General features: G+C 35.7%; 1 protein-coding gene across 2 annotated transcripts in view; it reads left to right on the top strand.

Moving 5' to 3' along the window:
• Positions 1 to 19,690, top strand: part of RPGRIP1L (RPGRIP1 like) — a 97,974-nt gene that overhangs the window by 54,608 nt on the left and 23,676 nt on the right. For both annotated transcript variants that reach the window (XM_036835104.1, XM_036835103.1), the window contains exons 17-22: positions 182 to 560; positions 3,765 to 3,952; positions 4,068 to 4,148; positions 5,454 to 5,555; positions 5,990 to 6,152; positions 7,194 to 7,267. In XM_036835104.1, coding sequence (XP_036690999.1) covers positions 182 to 560; positions 3,765 to 3,952; positions 4,068 to 4,148; positions 5,454 to 5,555; positions 5,990 to 6,152; positions 7,194 to 7,267 — 987 coding nt within the window. The remainder of the gene's footprint in view (positions 1 to 181; positions 561 to 3,764; positions 3,953 to 4,067; positions 4,149 to 5,453; positions 5,556 to 5,989; positions 6,153 to 7,193; positions 7,268 to 19,690) is intronic.

The raw sequence follows: 19,690 nt of genomic DNA, 5'->3' as shown, positions 1-19,690 counted from the left end.
ATACGTTCTAGAGAATATTGGTTTTAAATAAGAGTCAAGAGTCTTTTACTGAGAAATTCACTTTGAAGTGAAAATCTGCAGCTTTTTGTCCATCTACAAAATTATTTTGTTTGGGGGTTGGCAGCTGTTGTTTACTTTTCACTGTATTATTACTATAATATAAATATGTATGTTTTTCCAGTTAAGTCAGCAAGCACCCAAAACTGCTCAGCTCGGTTCTACTGATTCCACAGATGGCAACTTAAATGAACTTCATGTTACAGTGAGATGCTGCAGCCACCTGCAGTCCCGAGCAAGCCACCTTCAGCCACACCCATATGTTGTGTACAAGTTTTCTGACTTTGCAGACCATGACACAGCCATCATTCCCAGTAGCAGTGATCCACAGTTTGATGATCATATGTGTTTCCCAGTGCCAATGAATATGGATTTGGATCGATACCTTAAGTCAGAGTCTCTGAGTTTTTATGTGTTTGATGATAGTGATACCCAGGAGGATATTTACATAGGAAAAGTCAATGTGCCTCTGATTTCATTGGCACATGACAGGTGTATTTCAGGTAAGCCTATTTCTTGAATCCATGAAATTGTTTAAAAAAGAAAACACCACCTAAATTATACCTCAGTGTTATGGATATGATCTGTTTGTAACAATCTTCCTAACCTTCTCAGATAATCTTAAACTTTGGGCCCATAATACTATATTGTTTTAGTTATTTTCTTAGTAGTTGTTCCAGGGATTGCAGTATGCACCTCAGCTTGCCACAGTCAAACTTAATGCTAATAACTCCATTAAAATTTAGAAAGTCTGCTCCAGTATAATTCCATTCCCTCCCCCCTCCTTTGTGATATTGTTGTCATATATATGTACATAATATGCCTGTATATGTTATAAACCCAACAGTACAATGTTATAATTATTGCTTTATATAACTTTGTCCTTTAAGAGAAGGGAGAATATATATAATTATAGGAGACTTTTATATTAACTTACATATTTACCATCTCTGGTATTCTTTATTTCCAAATTTGGATTTGAGTTACTGTCTGGTGTCATTTTCTTACTCCAAATAGCTCTATTTCCTCCCCCTCTTTTGTGTTACTATTTCATATATTTTTTTATCTTTACATGTTATAAGTCCAGGATTATAATTTTTTAATTATTGTTTTATACAGTTGTTTTTTAAATCAGTTAAGAGGAAAAACATATTTATACTGTGTTTTATAATTACCTATGTAATTACCTTTATTCACATCTGTTCCTCCATGTTGATTTGAGTAACCATCTGGTGTCACTTGATTTTAGCCTGAAGAAACTCTTTTAATATGTCTTGTAAGTCAGGTCTGCTGGCAATGAATTCACTTAATCATTGTTATTTGGGAATGTCTTTATACTTTAGCTTTTATTTTCTGAAGGATAGTGTTGCTGGATATCATATTCTTAGTTGTCAGGTTTATTTTCTTTAAGCACTTTGAGTACATCAGACAATTGATTCTGGCATCCGTTGTTTCTAATGAGAAATCATCTGTTAATCTTATTATGGTTCCCCTCTACATGATACAGTTTTCAAGTTTTTTTTTTTTTTTTTTTTTTGGCTTTTGACAATTCAACTCTAATGTAGTTAGGTGTGGATCCCTTTGTGCTTATTCTACTTGGAATCTTTTGAGCTTCTTTATGTGTAGGGTACTGTTATGCACCAAATTTGGGGAGTTTTCTGCCCTTACTTCTTCAGTTATTTTTTCTGCCCTTTCTTCGCCTTCTTACATTCCTGTTACACATGTTCATATGTTTAATGGTGTCCTACAGGTCTCTGAGGCTCTGTTGATTTTTTTTCATTTTTTCTCTTCAGATTGGATAATCACTGTTGATCATTCTTCAGGTTCATTGATTCTTTTTTCTGCAGCTCATATCTCCTACTCAGCCCCTCTGTTGAATTTTTTCATTTCAGTAATTATACTTTCTAACTCCAGAATTCCTTTTTAACTGTCTCTTTTTTTATTGAGATATAGTTCATATGTAATATTATATGTTATAGGTATACAACATAGTGATTTGTAGTTTTTAAGGGTTATACTCCATTTATAGTTATTATAAAATATTGGCTATATTCCCTGTGTTGTACAATATATTCTAGTTCTCTTTTTTTATAATTTCTATCTCTTTATTATATTCTCTGTTTTATAAGTCATTGTCATCACACTTTCCTTTAATTCTTTAAATATGGTTTCTTTTAGCTCTTTGAACATATTTGTAATAGCTGCTCTGAGGTCTTTGTCTACTAAGTCTAACATCTGGATGCCCTCAGAAAGTATCTGTGGATGACATTTTGTCTCCTGTTTCTTTGCATATCTCATGAATTTTTGTTCTTGTTTAAAATTGGACATTTAGGACACTATATTGTAGCATCTCTAGATTGCAGCCCTCCACAGGGTTCCTGTTGCTGTTGTTGTTTGTTTGGTGACTCACCTGGACTACTTCTGTAGTCTTTTTCCCTCACTATAGCCACTGATGTCTCTGCTAAGTTTTTGTTTGCTTGTTTTATTCTTGTTTTAGTTTTAAGCCTGAACATAGTTTAGTGGTCAGCCAGTGGTTGTTGAGAGTTGTGTTTAAACAACTTGAGCTGGCAGGCTTCCACCCTTTGCCTGTGGATCAGTGTATGGCTTGGGTAATGCATTCAAAGTTCAGACAGTCTACAAGTCTCACATTCAGCCAGGGACAAGTAGCGTACTAGTGTCTTTTCTGACTCCCACTGTCTTTACTGAGGTTCAGTAGATTTTCTTAAATAAATGCTTCTTAATTTGTTGTACACCTTTGATCAGTTTCCAGAGTTCTTAAATGATTATTTCTGTTCATTTTATCCAGTGTTATCATTGCTTTTTGTGGAATATATTTACTGATCTCTTCACTCGGCCATTCTGTAAGTCTCACCTGTGCCTGCAGTAGAAGTTTCTCACCTCCCTATATTCCACCTATATCCTTTTTGCTACCTAAAGTCTAGAGTTGTTTAGTTTTTTCTTTCCTAGCCAGCCATTAAAAGAAGGGTCAAACACTTGAGAACCAAGTAATGGATACCCATAAACAAAAGTTATGCTTGAAATATAGGTTTGTTTTTTTCACGTCAGGGATTTTCATACTGAAAACTCTAGTATAATGATTAAAATTTGTGACTCAATATTATGTATTCAGCTAGGTGATACTTTTTGTTACTGCTATATGTTTTGGGTGGTTTGTTTATTTTATGGACATTTTTTGCTGTGCTACTATTAATTTGGAATAATTTAACAAATCCCAGTAAAATGTATTTAAAATTAGAATTATGTAGTAATATAAAGACTCCTTAGGATACATAAATTATTTGAAATTTTGAAGTTTTAATATATTTTTCTACAGACACACAAGAATATCAAGTCAAAATGAAGCTTGTTATCTGAGCTATAACCCAGATAATATCTTAGTGGAAGGCTAAGAATTCTGAAGAATCTCTGAATTTAATTTCAGTGAATTAAAATATTTATAAGTCAATTATCTCATCTTTGAATCAGTATTATCTCTGAGGCCTTAACTTCTGAAAGCAGTCTGCTTGAGAGATGAACCTATCATAGATCTTTTTGTCTTATTTTATTCTCTCAAGTCATTTGACTTGTGAGTAAAAGCCAGACTTATTTTTAATAAGTTGTGGGTAGTTCTTTTTGCTCTTCTTTAATTTTTGTGGTAATAAAACTTCACTCTAGCATTAATTAAAATTCTTTTTGTAATTTGACAGGAATATTTGAGTTAACAGATCATAAAAAGCATCCTGCAGGAAGCATCCATGTTATATTGAAATGGAAATTTGCTTACCTTCCACCAAGTGGATCCATAACAACTGAAGACTTAGGGAATTTCATACACAAAGAAGAGTCTGAAGTTGTTCAAAGACTACCTCCAACATCCTCTGTTAGCACACTAGTAGTGAGTAACAGTGACTTTGAATTTCCTATAAAAGTAAATAGCCACATAAAAGAGAAAAAAAAAAATCTGAAAGCTATGTTCATCATTCTCAGTTTGACATATTGGTTTATCTTAGGCACCAACACCTAAGCCAAGACGTTTAACACCTAAAGATAAGAAGGTATCTTTTGTGGATATCACACCATATCAGCGTTCTGTAAGTAGTAAACACTCAAAATACTAATTTTTTTTTCCCATAACAAATATTCGGAATAAATGATATAGTATACCCTCCCTGATTTAAATGGAAACAGATAAATAAAATACTTCTTCTTCCCTTAAAATGTTACCTTTGTAATTTGGCACTGTATGTAAGTGTTAAATGTTCTTGCTCTTTGATCTGAACCCTCCTTTGGCCCCATATCTCTCTCCAGATACTGCCCAAATCCTCTGCCCCCATTTACCATAAAGCAAAACAGAACAAAACTCTTCAAAAAGTTGTCTTAATTCCATCTTCCTTTCCTCATACTGTTCCTTGCTCACACTAGTAAAACTTTTCCTCCTTAAAGCCACTCTTGCTAAGGTCACAATGACTTTCACTTTGCCACTTTTCACAGTGGCCAATTCTCAGTCTCCATCTTAATATCTCAGTAACTTTTGACACAGTGGAATACTTGCTCCTTTTACTCTTGGCCTCTGGGATACCATGCCTTCCTAGTTTTCCTCCAATTTAGCCAGTTATTCTTCTCATTCTCCTGGACCATAACTCTAAATGTTGAAGTACCTCAGCAGTCAAACTTCAGACCTAGACCTCTTCTCTTCTCAATCTGTATCTAAGTAAAGAGATCTTATCCAAAAAAACAAACAAGCAAATGAACAAACATAACAAAACAGAAACAGAGTTACAGATAGAAAGAACAAATGTGGTTGCCAGAGGAGAGAGGGGTAGGGGGGGAGAAACAAATAGATGAAAGAGGAAAGGAGATACAAACTTCCAGTTGTAAAATAAATGGGTCACAGGTATGAAATGTACAATGTGAGGAATATAGTCAGTAACTATGTGGTATCTTTGTATGGTGACATATCATAACTAGACTTATTGTAGTGATCATTTTGAAATGTAAAGAAATAGAGAATCACTGTGTTATGTAACAGGAACTAACATAGTGTTGTAAGTCAATTATACTTCAAAACCAAACAAACTCATAGAAAAAGAGATCAGATTTCTGGTTACCAGAAGCAGGGGATGGGGGAGGGACAATTGGATGAAGGTGATCAAAAGGTACAGACTTCCCGTTATAAGATAAATAAGTACTAAGGATGTACTAGGGATGTCATGTCCAACATGATAAGTATAATTAACACTACTATATTTTATATATGAAAATCATTAAGAGAGTAAATCCTAAGTGTGCATGTGCGTGTGTGTGTGTGTGTGTGTGTGTGAAAAAGTCTTATCATGATTTGGGATTTAATAATAAATACAAAATAACATACATGCATGTTTTCACATTAATGTAAGGAGACCTGTACTCCTCCTGAAGATACGAAGGAAATTTCACCAGAAGTGGAACATACGCCAGAAATAGAAATTAATATGCCAACTGTTTCACATATTCCTGAGGTATGTGTTTGTATTAAAATTATCTTGAAAGGTTTATTTTTTAAAGACTTTGTCTTTGCATTGACATGGATCAAGAAATCATATCGTTGATCCTATTTTTATACATGACTTCCTTGGAATAGAAATGTCAAAAATAAGACAAGTATAACAGTTACAATTAAGCAGACATTAGTAGGTAGTAAATACATATGTGAATTAAAGTATAATGTAAAATTCATTTTGAGATTAATGCTTTTTTATTCTTAGTTTATAATCACATTTTAATTTATCTGCATATTTTCATTCATACAGCTTCAGTGATTATTTTCTAATGACTCATATATATAGTGCATGTAGTGCATATTTACGTGCTTAATTATCATTCAAGTGCTTCAGCAAGAATGCTATAAATGTGATCTAAGCAATAATATATCAGCGTGCTTTTATTTCTTCAGGTTTCTCAGGAAAGCAGTGTAGATAAGGTAAAAGAGAATACAGAGAAAGTGCAACAAGGAAAAGATGATGATGTGTCTTTACTCTCTGAGGGTCAGCTTGCAGAACGAACTTTGACTTCTTCTGAAGATGAAACAGAAATAACTGAAGAACTGGAACCAGAAGGTGACTTTCTTTTTTAAATTAACATTATTTCCTTAACTCTGTTTTATTTAATCTGTTAGAGTGTGCATGCCTCATAGAACATCTTCATTTAACAGTGACTGTACTTCCTGACAGCTGTTTCTTGACAGAAATGATGGGATATATAGGTCAGTCTAGTCAGCTGTGGTCAGGTGGAATTGTTGCATATCTTCTTATTTCAACTTGGAGCACCACAACAGAATGCAAGTATTGTGGCTGACCATGTTCCCAGTTTATATTTTAAGTGACTTTATAGCCTCTTTGGGTTCAGTACTATTATCTGGGTTATTCTAGAGGACTTCACTTTTTAAAAATTAAAACTAAGAACTCAGACCTATAAAAGACAACTTGCATCATGATTTAATTTATATAAACATCTAGAAAAGGCAAACAGATTAATCTGTTGTGACAGAAAGCATTTAAGTGGTTACCTAGGGAAGGACGAACGGGAATAGAAAGGTGCAGAAGGAAAGAGATTACAAGGGGGCATGAGGAAATTTTGGGGGGTGATAGATATGTTCACTATCTTAATTGTGGTGGTGGTTTCACAGAGTCACATATTTGTCAAAATATATAGTTTCAGAATGTAAATACAGATTTTGTACTTTAAATTTGTGTGGTTTATTTTATGTCAGTTTACTGCAACAAAGCTGTAAAACCTTTAAAAATGTTTTTAAATAGTAGGAATAACTTGATTTTTACACAGTAGTATTGGTTAGACTGTTAGACATTATTACCATGTTCTTCTCTTTAAAAAAAATTTTTTTTAATTTTGTACTAGAACAAGCTACATTCTTATTTCCTTTGTTTCTGCTAAAACTAAACCTGGAATTTTTCAGTCATTTTTTTCTCTTTTCTAAAATGTAATATAAATATCTTTACTGCTAAAAAAATCCAGACATGATTACCATATTGTTCTTTTAAGGTTATCCTTGTAATGTATGCTTATTTCTCTCCATGTCACAAGGTGCAAATATAATTGGTTTAACAGGTTTAAACCAATAAAATTTTATTTTTCAACAGATGAAGAAGACAGATCAGCTTCTGACAGTGATGAGTGTTTTATTCCAGGTCCTATCGCCAAGAGCATCAAACAGGTCAGTAACCTGATATCAACCAGAAATGTTCTGAAATAAAGCTGCTTTTCATTCATAGTTTATCAGTCTTCATGTATGAAACTCTTAAGGCAGAATATTTCTGGAAAAATTTTAATGTGTTATCATAATCTTATCCAAGTAATCATCTAGTGCAAGAAAATTTTATTTACACTTTCATTATGTAACAGACCATAACATGTAAGCGTTATTTTTGCTTACATGTTTAAGAGTACCTAACATCAGCAGCTTCAATGGTTACTTGCTAAAACCAGCTGACTTCTCTGACTCCTTTTCAGAACCATTATACAAAGATGTATTAAATCAAATCTGAACTTTAAAGAATTCAAAATGTGAGATTGCATTTAAAACTATAATAACTTACACATGTGAATTCATAGACTATTCACATGTGTAAGTTATCTAAATATGTCACTGATAAGCTATTAAAGTTATTTCATTCTGCCAAAAAATTAAACCCTTAGAAGGTAATTAATTTCATATAGGTATACTTCGCTTGTTTTGTAGCACGTTGCTGAAAAGTAGTATGTAAACTGAAATTTTGAGAAGAAAATTATACTTTAATTTACATAGGAAGTGTCCCACTTACCAGAGCATTTTTCATTGTAAGGGGAGAAAAAGTTTTTATAAAGTAAATGTAAGTAAAGTGCTAGCTTTTTCTATTCATCTACATTAATTTTCCTGAAATGATTCATTGTATTCCTTTTCTTTAGAATTTCTACTTTATTTATTTATTTTTTAAAATTTATTTATTTTATTTTTTTGGGGTGTGTTGGGTCTTCGTTTCTGTGTGAGGGCTTTCTCTAGTTGTGGCAAGCGGGGGCCACTCTTCATCGCGGTGCGCGGGCCTCTCACTGTCGCGGCCTCTCTTGTTGCGGAGCACAGGCTCCAGACGCGCAGGCTCAGTAGTTGTGGCTCACGGACCCATTTGCTCCGCGGCATGTGGGATCTTCCCAGACCAGGGCTCGAACCCGTGTCCCCTGCATTGGCAGGCAGATTCTCAACCACTGCGCCACTAGGGAAGCCCCTACTCTATTTTTAAGAATTGCAATACTTATTTCAACTCTTAAAATCTCACATTCTTAGCTTAATCTCTCTGCAGATCAAACCCATAAAACAGAACATTTCCGCTGTCACAGATGCCTCCATAAAATAGAGAAATCCGTTGTTTCTGTGATTGACAAATACAAACAGATGATTATAAATATAAACAGAACTCATCTGTCCAAAGTTTTATTATAATTATTATTATATAATTATTAATTATAATAACATCATCTAACATATAGTGTACTGATATATGGAATCATTATTGTTCAAAATTGATAAATTAAAAAAGGAATCTTGCATATGGTTGCCTGAAGACTTAATTATAGCATTTAGTTCAATTCAGTTTAATTCGTTTGCTTTATCAAATCTGAAATTGTTAAATTATTTTATCAAAATAAATCAAATTATTTCAGTGAAGAGAAATTCTCTACCCTCTACTGGAAATTTTTGATAATGGGAATCAATGGGAAAATGAGCCTCTTGTGTGGAATTTAGCTGTCTAGCCATTTGTATTAGTCAGTTTTCCAAAGAAACAGAACCAATAAGATATATTTATAGAGAGAGAGAAAGAAAGTTACTAAAAGGAATTGGCTCTCGTGATTATGGAGAGTATGGAGTCCCAAGATCTGCAGTCTACAAGCTGGAGACCCAAGGAAGTCAATGGCTTAGTTCCAGTCTGAGTTGGAAGACCTCAGAACTAGGAGAGCCCATGGTGTGAGTTCCTGTCCGAAAGCAGGCAGGCAGGAGACCTACAAAGAGTAGATGTTTCAGTTCAGTTCAAGGGCAAGAAAAGACCAATGTCCCAGCTCAAGGCAGTCAGGCAGGAAGAGTTCCCTATTACTCAGGCTTTTTGTTCTATTCAGGTCTTCAATTAATTGGATGAGGCCCCATCCACATTAGAGAGTATAATCGGCTTTACTCAGTCTGCCAATTCAAATGTTAATCTCATCCAGAGATACCTTCACAGACTTACCCAGAGTAATGTTTGACCAAATGTCTGGGTACCTCATGGCCCAAACAAGTTGACATATAAATTTAACCATCACATCATTTTACTAAGAACAGTCCATTCATTACATCAAGAGTAGTAAGCCTGCAAGCTTGATTCAGATATCTCTTTCTCACATGGTTCACATTTCTTTCTCAGTAGTTCTGCAAGACTCTGCTTACTTTCATCACGATTTTTGAAAGGCTATATTGTTTAGCCTTTCGAACATAACATATAACATATGAGATACTGAATCAGTCCTAGGGTCTACAGGACTAGTACCAAGGGGTATATTTATCTAGCCAATCTACAAACAGTACTTATCTCTCTTGTTATAACTCAGCGATTCCCAGGGATTCACCATCTGCAGTTTGTGATCACTCTTCCCTAAGGAGGTAGATACAGTATTCCGGCCCTGCCCTCAGGAAACATTACATTCATTGGGAAGATGTTTTCATGAAAAAGTCAAGTAGTAATTCAGCAGTTAAATTACAATATAAAACAATGTCAGGAGACAGTACCAATGACTAATAGATATTTGAGCTAAAGAATAAAGCTGTTTGGGGCCTATCCTCCTCATTTTCCAAATGAGTAAACTGAGATTTTGAAATAAGCTGACTTGCTGACAATCATGCCACTAATTAAGGAAGTTCAGAGGAAGGAGAAATTTGGAGTGATTTTTCAATAGACTTCATTAAGGATATGCCCACAAGCTGGCTCACCCACCCTCTTTCTCATAGTTTCGTGTCTGCTTTTTCTCATTTTAAGCTGACCTTTTCTGCTTCACTTGCTTACTGCCCAAAGATAGCCACACAGAACGCCCAGCCCCAAGGAGAAGGATCTGATGAGCCACGTCTAGCCTCTGGATTGGGTCCATCTTTATCAGTTGTGCTCCTTGGACCCATTCAGCTGTGGCCAGTCACACAGTAGAAAGGAGTGTCCTGCTTTAACTGTGACAACTCAAAGATGCGGATATATGGCAGCAGGGAGAAAATCATGTGCATTTTTACTGCAGGCAGGGATGCACATTATGTTTCAGAAGTCAAGAATACACTAACTGGAGCAGCCTTTCTGTAGAAAGGGATAGAAGACTTCAGTTACAATGGTGAAGACTAAATGTTTTGGATTTTATCCAAGAGAGACTAGGGAGGCATTGCAACAGTTAATTTTATTTTCTAAACATTGTATTCATCATCTAAGAATAACTTTCAAAGTATGGAGAAATGTTATCTAAATTATGTCATCTTAGACCAGTGATTTCCAACTGGGGGCAATTTTGCCACCCAAGGGACATTTTGGCAACGTCTGGAGGCATTTTTGGTTGTCACACTGGGAGGGACTACTACTGGCATCTAGTGGTTAGAAGTCAGGGTTGCTGCTAAACATGCTGCAAAGCGTAGGACCCACGACAAAGAACTGTCTGGCCTAAAATGTCAGTAGTGCTGAGGTTGAGAAGTCCTGTATCAGACTTTCAACAGAATCATGTATATATTGACAACATTGCTAGCATCTCAGTGCAGTTATACAGTGCTCTTAACTAAGAATAAAGAACTTTGATTTAACCAAGAAGTTTAGTGAAAGAGCTATTCCTCTAAAATATTCAATTAATTCTAATGTACACATATATTTTTCCTTTGTAGTAAACTGGGCTTTTTCCTTTTTACTTCCGGAAAAGTAATTTGTGTTACTTTGCTACAGCCTAATACAGCCTTCACTACCATTCCAAAATGTGACTTCCTATAATGGTTTTAGATGCTGTCTCAGAAGTGTGAATATCATTTAAAGCAAGCAGCTATTTTTTTTTTAAACATCTTTATTGAAGTATAATTGCCTTACAATGGTGTGTTAGCTTCTGCTTTATAACAAAGTGAATCAGTTATACATAAACAATATGTTCCCATTTCTCTTCCCTCTTGCATCTCCCTCCCTCCCACCCTCCCCATCCCACCCCTCTAGGTGGTCACAAAGCACCGAGCTGATCTCCCTGTGCTATGCGGCTGCAAGCAGCTATTTTAAGCAATGCTTTATGCCTTGGTAGCTATTAATCAGCTCCCATGTGGTTTTAAAAATTCTACTTTTAGTAGAAGGTAATGACCAGAATCTTATGTTCATAGGTGAAATTTAGTTTTGTTAAATTATATAACAAATACAGTAAAATAGTATAATCTGTAAGCACAGGAACAAAATAAGAGATCATCATATTGTTGAAATATAGCATTTTCTAGTGATTGTACCAGTTTTTCTGTGTGCTACTTTTACAAATCGTTTAATATGAGTCATGGAACCTTTTTCTTTAAAGATTCCGTAAACAGTACAAAGAACTCCTGAATACGTTTCACTCAGATTCATCAGTTGTTAACATTTGCTTATACTCTTTTTTTAATCATTTCTCTTCTCTCTCCTATATATGCTTATATGCAGTATGTATACATCATAAACACACATTCTTACATACATAGTTGTAATGAATCATTTGATAGTTGCAGAGATCATGCCCCTTCACCCCTAAATACTTCAGAACAATAATACTGGAATCTACAGTTCTTATTAAAATTGTGCCAGTTGTCCCAGTATTATCCTTTATAGCATGTTATTAATCTGGTCCAGGATCAAATCCAGATCACACATTGCATTTAGTTTTCATTCCTCTTTAGCCCCCTTTAATGTGTAATGGTTCCTCAGCCTTCCATTGAGTTGGTCTTTCGTAACATTGACATTTTTTAAGAATGCAGGCCATTTATATTGTAAAATGTCCTTCAATTTGGATTTGTGTGATTCAGGTTATTCGTTTTGGTAGGAATACTACAGGAGCAACGCTGTGTCCTTTTCAGTGCATGATACCAGGAGACACAGGATGTCATTTTATCTGATTGTTGATATTAACTTTTAAGCCTAAAAATACTTGTGGCTCATTAGTTTCTTCTTTTGTCTCCTCTTTAAGAACTGCTTCAGGTACAAAGCTCAGGACAGGAATACATAGCTTTCTTTGGAAGGGAAGGTACTACTGAATGTCTAATATGTGCTAAGCACATGCTATGTAATATCTCCTTATAGTTCTCACAGCAATTCTTTATTCATTAGCATCTACTGTGTATTATACGAGAAACAATCCCTAGCCTCAAAAAATTCACAGTCTAGGGCAAACACAATTACAATGCAGTGGTCAGCGCTAGGAGAATGGAATGCACAGCTACTGTGGGAGCCTTCAGGAGGAGTGCCTAACTCAGCATGAGGGACCCTCATCAAGGATGGCTTCCTAGGGTCAGTGAAGCTTGAGCCAAGACTTGAAGATGATTAGGAATTAGTGGAAGCAGAGGAGGCGACATTATAGGCCAAAGAAACAAAAGCATAAGAATTTGAGAGAATGTGGAGCATGGCTTGTTCTGAGAATCAGAGCGGTTTTAGGATGGGCCAAGCCTATGGCACACATGGGGAGCCCCAGGAGAATATGCTGAAAAGATAGTCATGTCCAGAGCATTGAGGCTTCTGTGTATTATCTGAGGAGGTTGAAGTCTATCCTGAAGTTCTACGAGCGGCCAATGAGGATTTTTAAGGGAGGAGGAAGAAGATCAGTCATTCATTAAACAGGTAGTTAGTGAGCATTTTCTGTGTCCCGAGCCTTATTCTAGGGACTGGGAATTTAGCAGTGAATAAGAGGAGTAAGTCTCTTGCTCTCGTGGAGCTTGCACTCTTGGATCACATTTTAAAAGATCATGCTATCAATAAAGTAAAGAATAGATTTAGAGGCACAGGGACTAGTTAAAAAGTAATTAAATAACCCCACTCTGTGGTGACCTCCACTTTGTAGAAATTTTTTAAATTGCCTTTACCTATAGCTATAATGTCACAAAATTGAGAGGGAGAGTAGTGTCCTAGATAAACATCATTTATGCCAATTACGCTATGAATTTCAATTATCTACTACACTGTGTAAGCAACTTAAGATTATTCAGTTTCTTTTTTTCATGTTACAGAATCTGACAGCTCATAGTTATGTTTTAGAAATGTTGATCCTTAAATGGAATCTAACAGATTTCCCAGGACTTAGACATATTACTTGGTTCTTCCTCTTTTCTTCATGTCTGTGATGTATAATTAATCATAGATTACTTCATTTTGTTTCATTTCATTTACAACATTTATGAGCTTCACTTTGTCAGAATGAAATGCTTGTCCCCTCCGTTCCTTTCCAAAGTGGCATAATTAGTGTTAGCATCTTTTTTAACAGGCTACATAAAGTTTAGTGGCTGGATTAAATCAAGTCATTAACATAATGTGCCACCCAATTTGCCCCTATCTCTCTTCGTTTCCAGGACATCAAAGTGCCACAGAGCACCAGTGTAATTGGGCCTTGCTGGCCTGTCAGATTCCGTCAGCCTGATGACTGCTGCTTTTACTAAAAAGCTTCTAGGCATGATAATTACTGGGGGTGGAGAGTCTGAGAAATGTAAAACTTTGGACATTTCTCTATGAATATTTTATTAATTTGAATAATCAGAAGTTAACAGTATCAATTTGATGTATAATACATTGATTAAAAGCCTTGTTTTAGGTCCTCAAAATAGACATCAAAACCGAAAATTTGCATCTGCCATAGCATTAAAAAAAAAAGAATTATCAATCCTTCTTTCACATTATTCCTAATTTTACCATTTAAGCAATGCAGCTTTCAATTTTTACAACTAAATATATTGCCTTCAACTCACAGATTTCTTAAAGTGTGCCCACAGGTGAGAATGGGATATCACAGGCTAAAGAGTAATGATCTTTTTTGTGCAATGCACATTTACATCTTTCTCCGTTCCTACTAATAGCAGTTTTGTAAAAGCTGCCATATTCAATCGGACTAAAATGCAGTTCCACCTGGATGCCAGGTTCTCTTGAACAACGTGAGCTGGCATTCCCAGGTGATCGCAGTAATGATGTCCAGCAAAATATGTTTTAAAGCTTTGAAAAGCAAAATGCATAAAGCAGCTCACCGCTTTTAGCACTAGGGTATTATACGTTGTTAAATCACTTCAGAATCAAAGATGATATCCTATCAGTGGGTAGAGTAAGCCCCTCCCACTGTTTTACATATGGACGCTTAAGCTAGATAACCAGCAATGCTGGATTACTCTCCTGATATTAATTGCCTTTAAAACTATTTTTTATATTTTGTAACTTAATTATCTCTTACTAATATACCACGGACATCTTTCCATAGCAGTATACTCTATTTCTTTTTTCGCATATGCATAATATTACATTGTATAGGTGTACCATATTTATTTAAATAAGCACCTTTTGGTGGACCCTTTGGTTTCTATCAGTTTTTGCTAATACAGACATTTCCAGGTTAAGTGTTATTATACATAACATTTTTACACAAAACGTGTAGAAATTACTGTTTCCTCATATCACACTTCTTGTCAAATTTATGAATAAGAAATATCTCACTGATGATTCCATTTAAAAAGAAGCAAACAAAAAGGTATATTTGTTCATACATAGTATATTTGTACATACATACATATGTATTTTTTTTCACACACACACACACACTGTATTTTATTTTTACAAGAGATAAACTGACACCAAGCATTGTAAGTGGACGACCACAACAAAAGCAACAATGATTGCATTTACCAAACACGAAACACACTCATACTATGACATAATATTGACATTCAGTCCAGGAATCTTCCACTGTAACAGCTCCTTTACTTTGCAGTGAAAATTGATTTGTATATTTTTTGCCTCTGAGTCCTTGTGGAATTTTTTTTTTTTATTCAAACAGAAAGTCACAAAAATTATAATGATCCTCATCAGTTCACTCAGTCCCATGTAATTAATTTTTTTTTCATCTTGATCTTTTGTTAGCACTTCTATGAATTCATCAGTTTTCCATTAGAGTTCTGAAAATGCTTATTCATTCAGTTCAGCAGTATAGTCAGTTACCAGAAACCTGTACTTGTCAGAGTCTTTCCCATGAATTCCTTGAAGATGAAACCCTTTTATAGGAACATTTTTGCAAAAGCATCAGAGTACACCCAGAACTGTCTGTAAATGACAAAAGACTTAAAAATGACCACGGTTAAAGATTTGATGAAAGTTCATAATAATGCAATTGACAAGGAAATTTAGTTATTTCTGAGGTATACATTTTAAAGTAATAACTAGAATTATGACTTATAACATTATACCAGAACATACAAGATTTTTAGAAATTTCATGTAATGTCTGAAACGTTTATGTTAACATATTTCCATACAAATAACCCAAAGAAAGTTTAGTATTAGTTGTTTTTTTGTTTGTTTGTTTGTTTATACTGCAGGTTCTTATTAGTCATCAATTTTATACACATCAGTGTATACATGTCAATCCCAATCGCCCAATTCAGCACACCACCATCCCCACCCCACCGCGGTTTTCCCCCCTTGGTGTCCATACATTTGTTCTCTACATCTGTGTCTCAACTTCTGCCCTGCAAACCAGTTCATCGGTACCATTTTTCTAGGTTCCACATACATGCGTTAATATACGATATTTGTTTTTCTCTTTCTGACTTACTTCACTCTGTATGACAGTCTCTAGATCCATCCACGTCTCAACAAATGACCCAATTTCATTCCTTTTTATGGCTGAGTAATATTCCATTGTATATATGTACCACAACTTCTTTATCCGTTCGTCTGTCAGTGGGCATTTAGGTTGCTTCCATGACCTGGCTATTGTAAATAGTGCTGCAGTGAACATTGGGGTGCATGTGTCTTTTTGAATTATGGTTTTCTCTGGGTATATGCCCAGTAGTGGGATTACTGGATCCATACTTTTTTTTTTTTTTTTTTAAGGTTACAGTCTTTTTTTTTTTTTTTTAATTTTATTTATTTATTTATTTATGGCTGTGTTGGGTCTTCGTTTCTGTGCGAGGGCTTTCTCTAGCTGTGGCAAGTGGGGGCCACTCTTCATCGAGGTGCGCGGGCCTCTCACTATCACGGCCTCTCTTGTTGCGAAGCACAGGCTCCAGACGCGCAGGCTCAGTAATTGTGGCTCACGGGCCCAGCTGCTCCGTGGCATGTGGGAACTTCCCAGACCAGGGCTCGAACCTGTGTCCCCTGCATTGGCAGGCAGATTCTCAACCACTGCGCCACCAGGGAAGCCCCATACATATGTATTTTTATATGAGCATACAGATATAACATTTAGGTCTATGTAAGCAAAGAAAATGTCTGGAAGTATATAATCCAAATACTGTTAGCAATGAGTATCTCTGGGACATGGGTCAGGGCAAGGGTCAGCAAACTATGGCCCATGTGCCAAATCCAGCCCTCTACCTATTTTTATAAATAAAGTTTTATTGGAGCACAGCACACTCGTCATTTACATATTGTCTGTGGCCACTTCACTCTACGAGAGCAGAGTTGAGTACTTGCAACAGAGACCATATAGCCTACAATGCGAAAAATATTTGCTCTCTGGCCCTTACAGAAAAAAATTTGCGAATCCCTGAGTTAAAGAATGGGTGGAAACAAGGAACTTTTATATTTTACTTTTTAGGATTTATATTGTTGGATTGTTTTTAGTGATGAATATAGATTGCTTCTAAAAAGGAAATAATTTGTTAGCTAATTCTGTACTAAAATGTTAAATAGTAACTAAAGAACAGTTTAATATGAATTGTAGAAGCTTTTCTATAAATAGAAAGGGCCAGCAAATACAGGGCGAGTCTTTTCTGGTTTAGAGCAGTGCTTCTCCAAGTGCGGTCCTCAGACCAGCAGCACCAGCATCACCTGAGAATCTGTGACAGATGCGAATTCCTGGGCCCCACGCTAGACCAAATGAATCAGAAGCTCTGAGACTGGAGCCCAGAAATCTGTGTCTTGTCAAGCCTTTCAGGTCATTCTGGGGTGTGCTAAAATCTGAGAACCACAGCTTTAGGGAAAGGCAGTACTTCTCACCATGGCTGCATGTTAGAACCACCTAGGAAACATTTCTAAATGCCAGGGCCCAGGCTCCACTCAGATCAGTTAGATCAGAATTTTGTTTAAAACTCCCCCAGTGGTACTAATGTGCAACAAAAATTGAGAACCACTGTTCTATAACATCTGTTCTCAATGATGGTAAAAGTGGAATAGCATATCAAAATAACCTGAAATTGAGGGTCATTTTTTAAATTCTCTCCTTCCTTCACAGTACTGCCATAGTAAGTCACTTTTAATGATGAAAATGTGTCATATCCCTCAGGTGTATTAGGACAGGAAAAAATATTCCAATCATCGCTTTAGAACATGCGGTAACAAGCTTCTGTAATTTGCTGACCATTACAGATACAGTAATTTACATGGTATATAAGGGAGACAGTGTTCTAAAAATAAGTATTCTTAACCCTAGCACGAGTCTGATCTCCATTACTGAAGTTTTCACTATTTATATTATTTGTTCAACATAGTATCTTTTAACAGAACACATGAGAAAAGAAAGATTACTGTCACCAATGGAAACTGGATTAGGTTTGTTTTGTTTGTTAAAAACATTATTACCATTATTTGTATGTGTGTGTGTTAATTCCCAATTTGAGAAGTGAAGTAGGGATCTAAAGTATCACAGAAATAGTAAGCAGTATGTCGGAAATATATATTAAATTACTACTTCTGTATTAATTGTTGTGTTTTAATTTTATAATGGTAGATTATTCAACATGCAGTGTATGATTTTTGTTGTTTTATGGTGTCATTTTATCAGCTGCTCAGGTGTCACTTAATAAATAAATAAATACTTAACTATTAAAACTATGAAAATGGAATAATCTCTGTAAAAAAAAAAATTATTACTTCAACAGTTGGAGTTTCTCTTTACTCTTATTTCTCCCAAAGAGCTATTTTTTTTTAAAAATCAAAGACTTTTCAATCAAAACTTGTATGAAGAGTGGATTTGATTCCCAATAAGTAGAAGCTTTGGAGCCTACTGTGAGGTCTAGGGGACTTTTTTTGAGTCTTTGAGGTGACTGTGCCAGCCCCCAGCCTGAAGAAAAGTTGTAAGAATGGCCATTAATCGTTATGCATCCTACCCTACTTACGTATGGCTCTGTCAGTACCAATGGAGAGTTGGACTTTTTTTTTTTTTTTAATAAATTTATTTATTTTATTTATTTACTTTTGGCTGCATTGGGTCTTCGTTGCTGAGCACGGACTTTCTCTAGTTGCTGTGAGCGGGGGCTACTCTTCCTTGCGGTGCACGGGCTTCTCATTGCGGTGGCTTCTCTTGTTGCGGAGCACGGGCTCTAGGGTGTGCGGGCTTCAGTAGTTTTGGCGCATGGGCTCTAGAGCGCAGGCTCAGTAGTTGTGGCGCATGGGCTTAGTTGTTCCGTGGCATGTGGGATCTTCCCAGACTACGGATCGAACACATGTCCCTTGCATTGGCAGGCGGATTCTTAACCACTGCACCACCAAGGAAGTCCCAGTTTGACTTTTTGAACCAACTATTTTGAGCTTGTCTTAGAGCTCACTTCAATTAAACTTTTATTCTTAAAGGGCATAGACATAGATCATCACCTTGCATTTCCATTTTATGTCTATTGTTTTGTTATAAAGTACCAAGTTCTACATACCTTGGCTCCTATAGGTAGGCTTTAATTATATTTATTTACACACACACATACACATATACAAAGTATTTTTTTTAATTTATTATTTATTTATTATTTTTATTTTTGGCTGTGTTGGGTCTTCGTTTCTGTGTGAGGGCTTTCTCCAGTTGCGGCGAGTGGGGGCCACTCTTCATCGCGGTGCGCGGGCCTCTCACTATCGCGGCCTCTCTTGTTGCGGAGCACAGGCTCCAGACGCGCAGGCTCAGTAGTTGTGGCTCACGGGCCCAGTTGCTCCGCGGCACGTGGGGTCCTCCCAGACCAGGGCTCGAACCCGTGTCCCCTGCATTGGCAGGCAGATTCTCAACCACTGCGCCACCAGGGAAGCCCTACAAAGTATTTTTATGCTGATAAAATAATACTCATGTAAACTTATATACCATTTGGGAAGTAACTTGATAATCCTACGAAGTTGACTTTCTCATACCTATCACCCAGCAATGCCAAGAGAACCACTCGCATACACAAGAAAACATAAAACGATGTTCAATGCAACATTCTTTGTAATAGCAAAAAATTTTAAACAACTTAATTGTTCATCAATAGAGAAATAAATAGACTAGAGATTATATAGACAATATAAATGGAATTCTATACAACAGTTAATATTAATGAATTAGATTTTAATTATAACCATGAATAAATCTCAAAAATATAGTATTGAGTGAAGAAATTGCAGAATGATTAATAGACAATGATACCATTCATATAAAATCTAAAAACAGAAAATAATATGTTGTTT

Source organism: Balaenoptera musculus, chromosome 19, assembly GCF_009873245.2.
Source record: "Balaenoptera musculus isolate JJ_BM4_2016_0621 chromosome 19, mBalMus1.pri.v3, whole genome shotgun sequence".
Classification (NCBI taxonomy): domain Eukaryota; kingdom Metazoa; phylum Chordata; class Mammalia; order Artiodactyla; family Balaenopteridae; genus Balaenoptera; species Balaenoptera musculus.
This window is presented reverse-complemented; position numbering and strand designations above follow the sequence as displayed.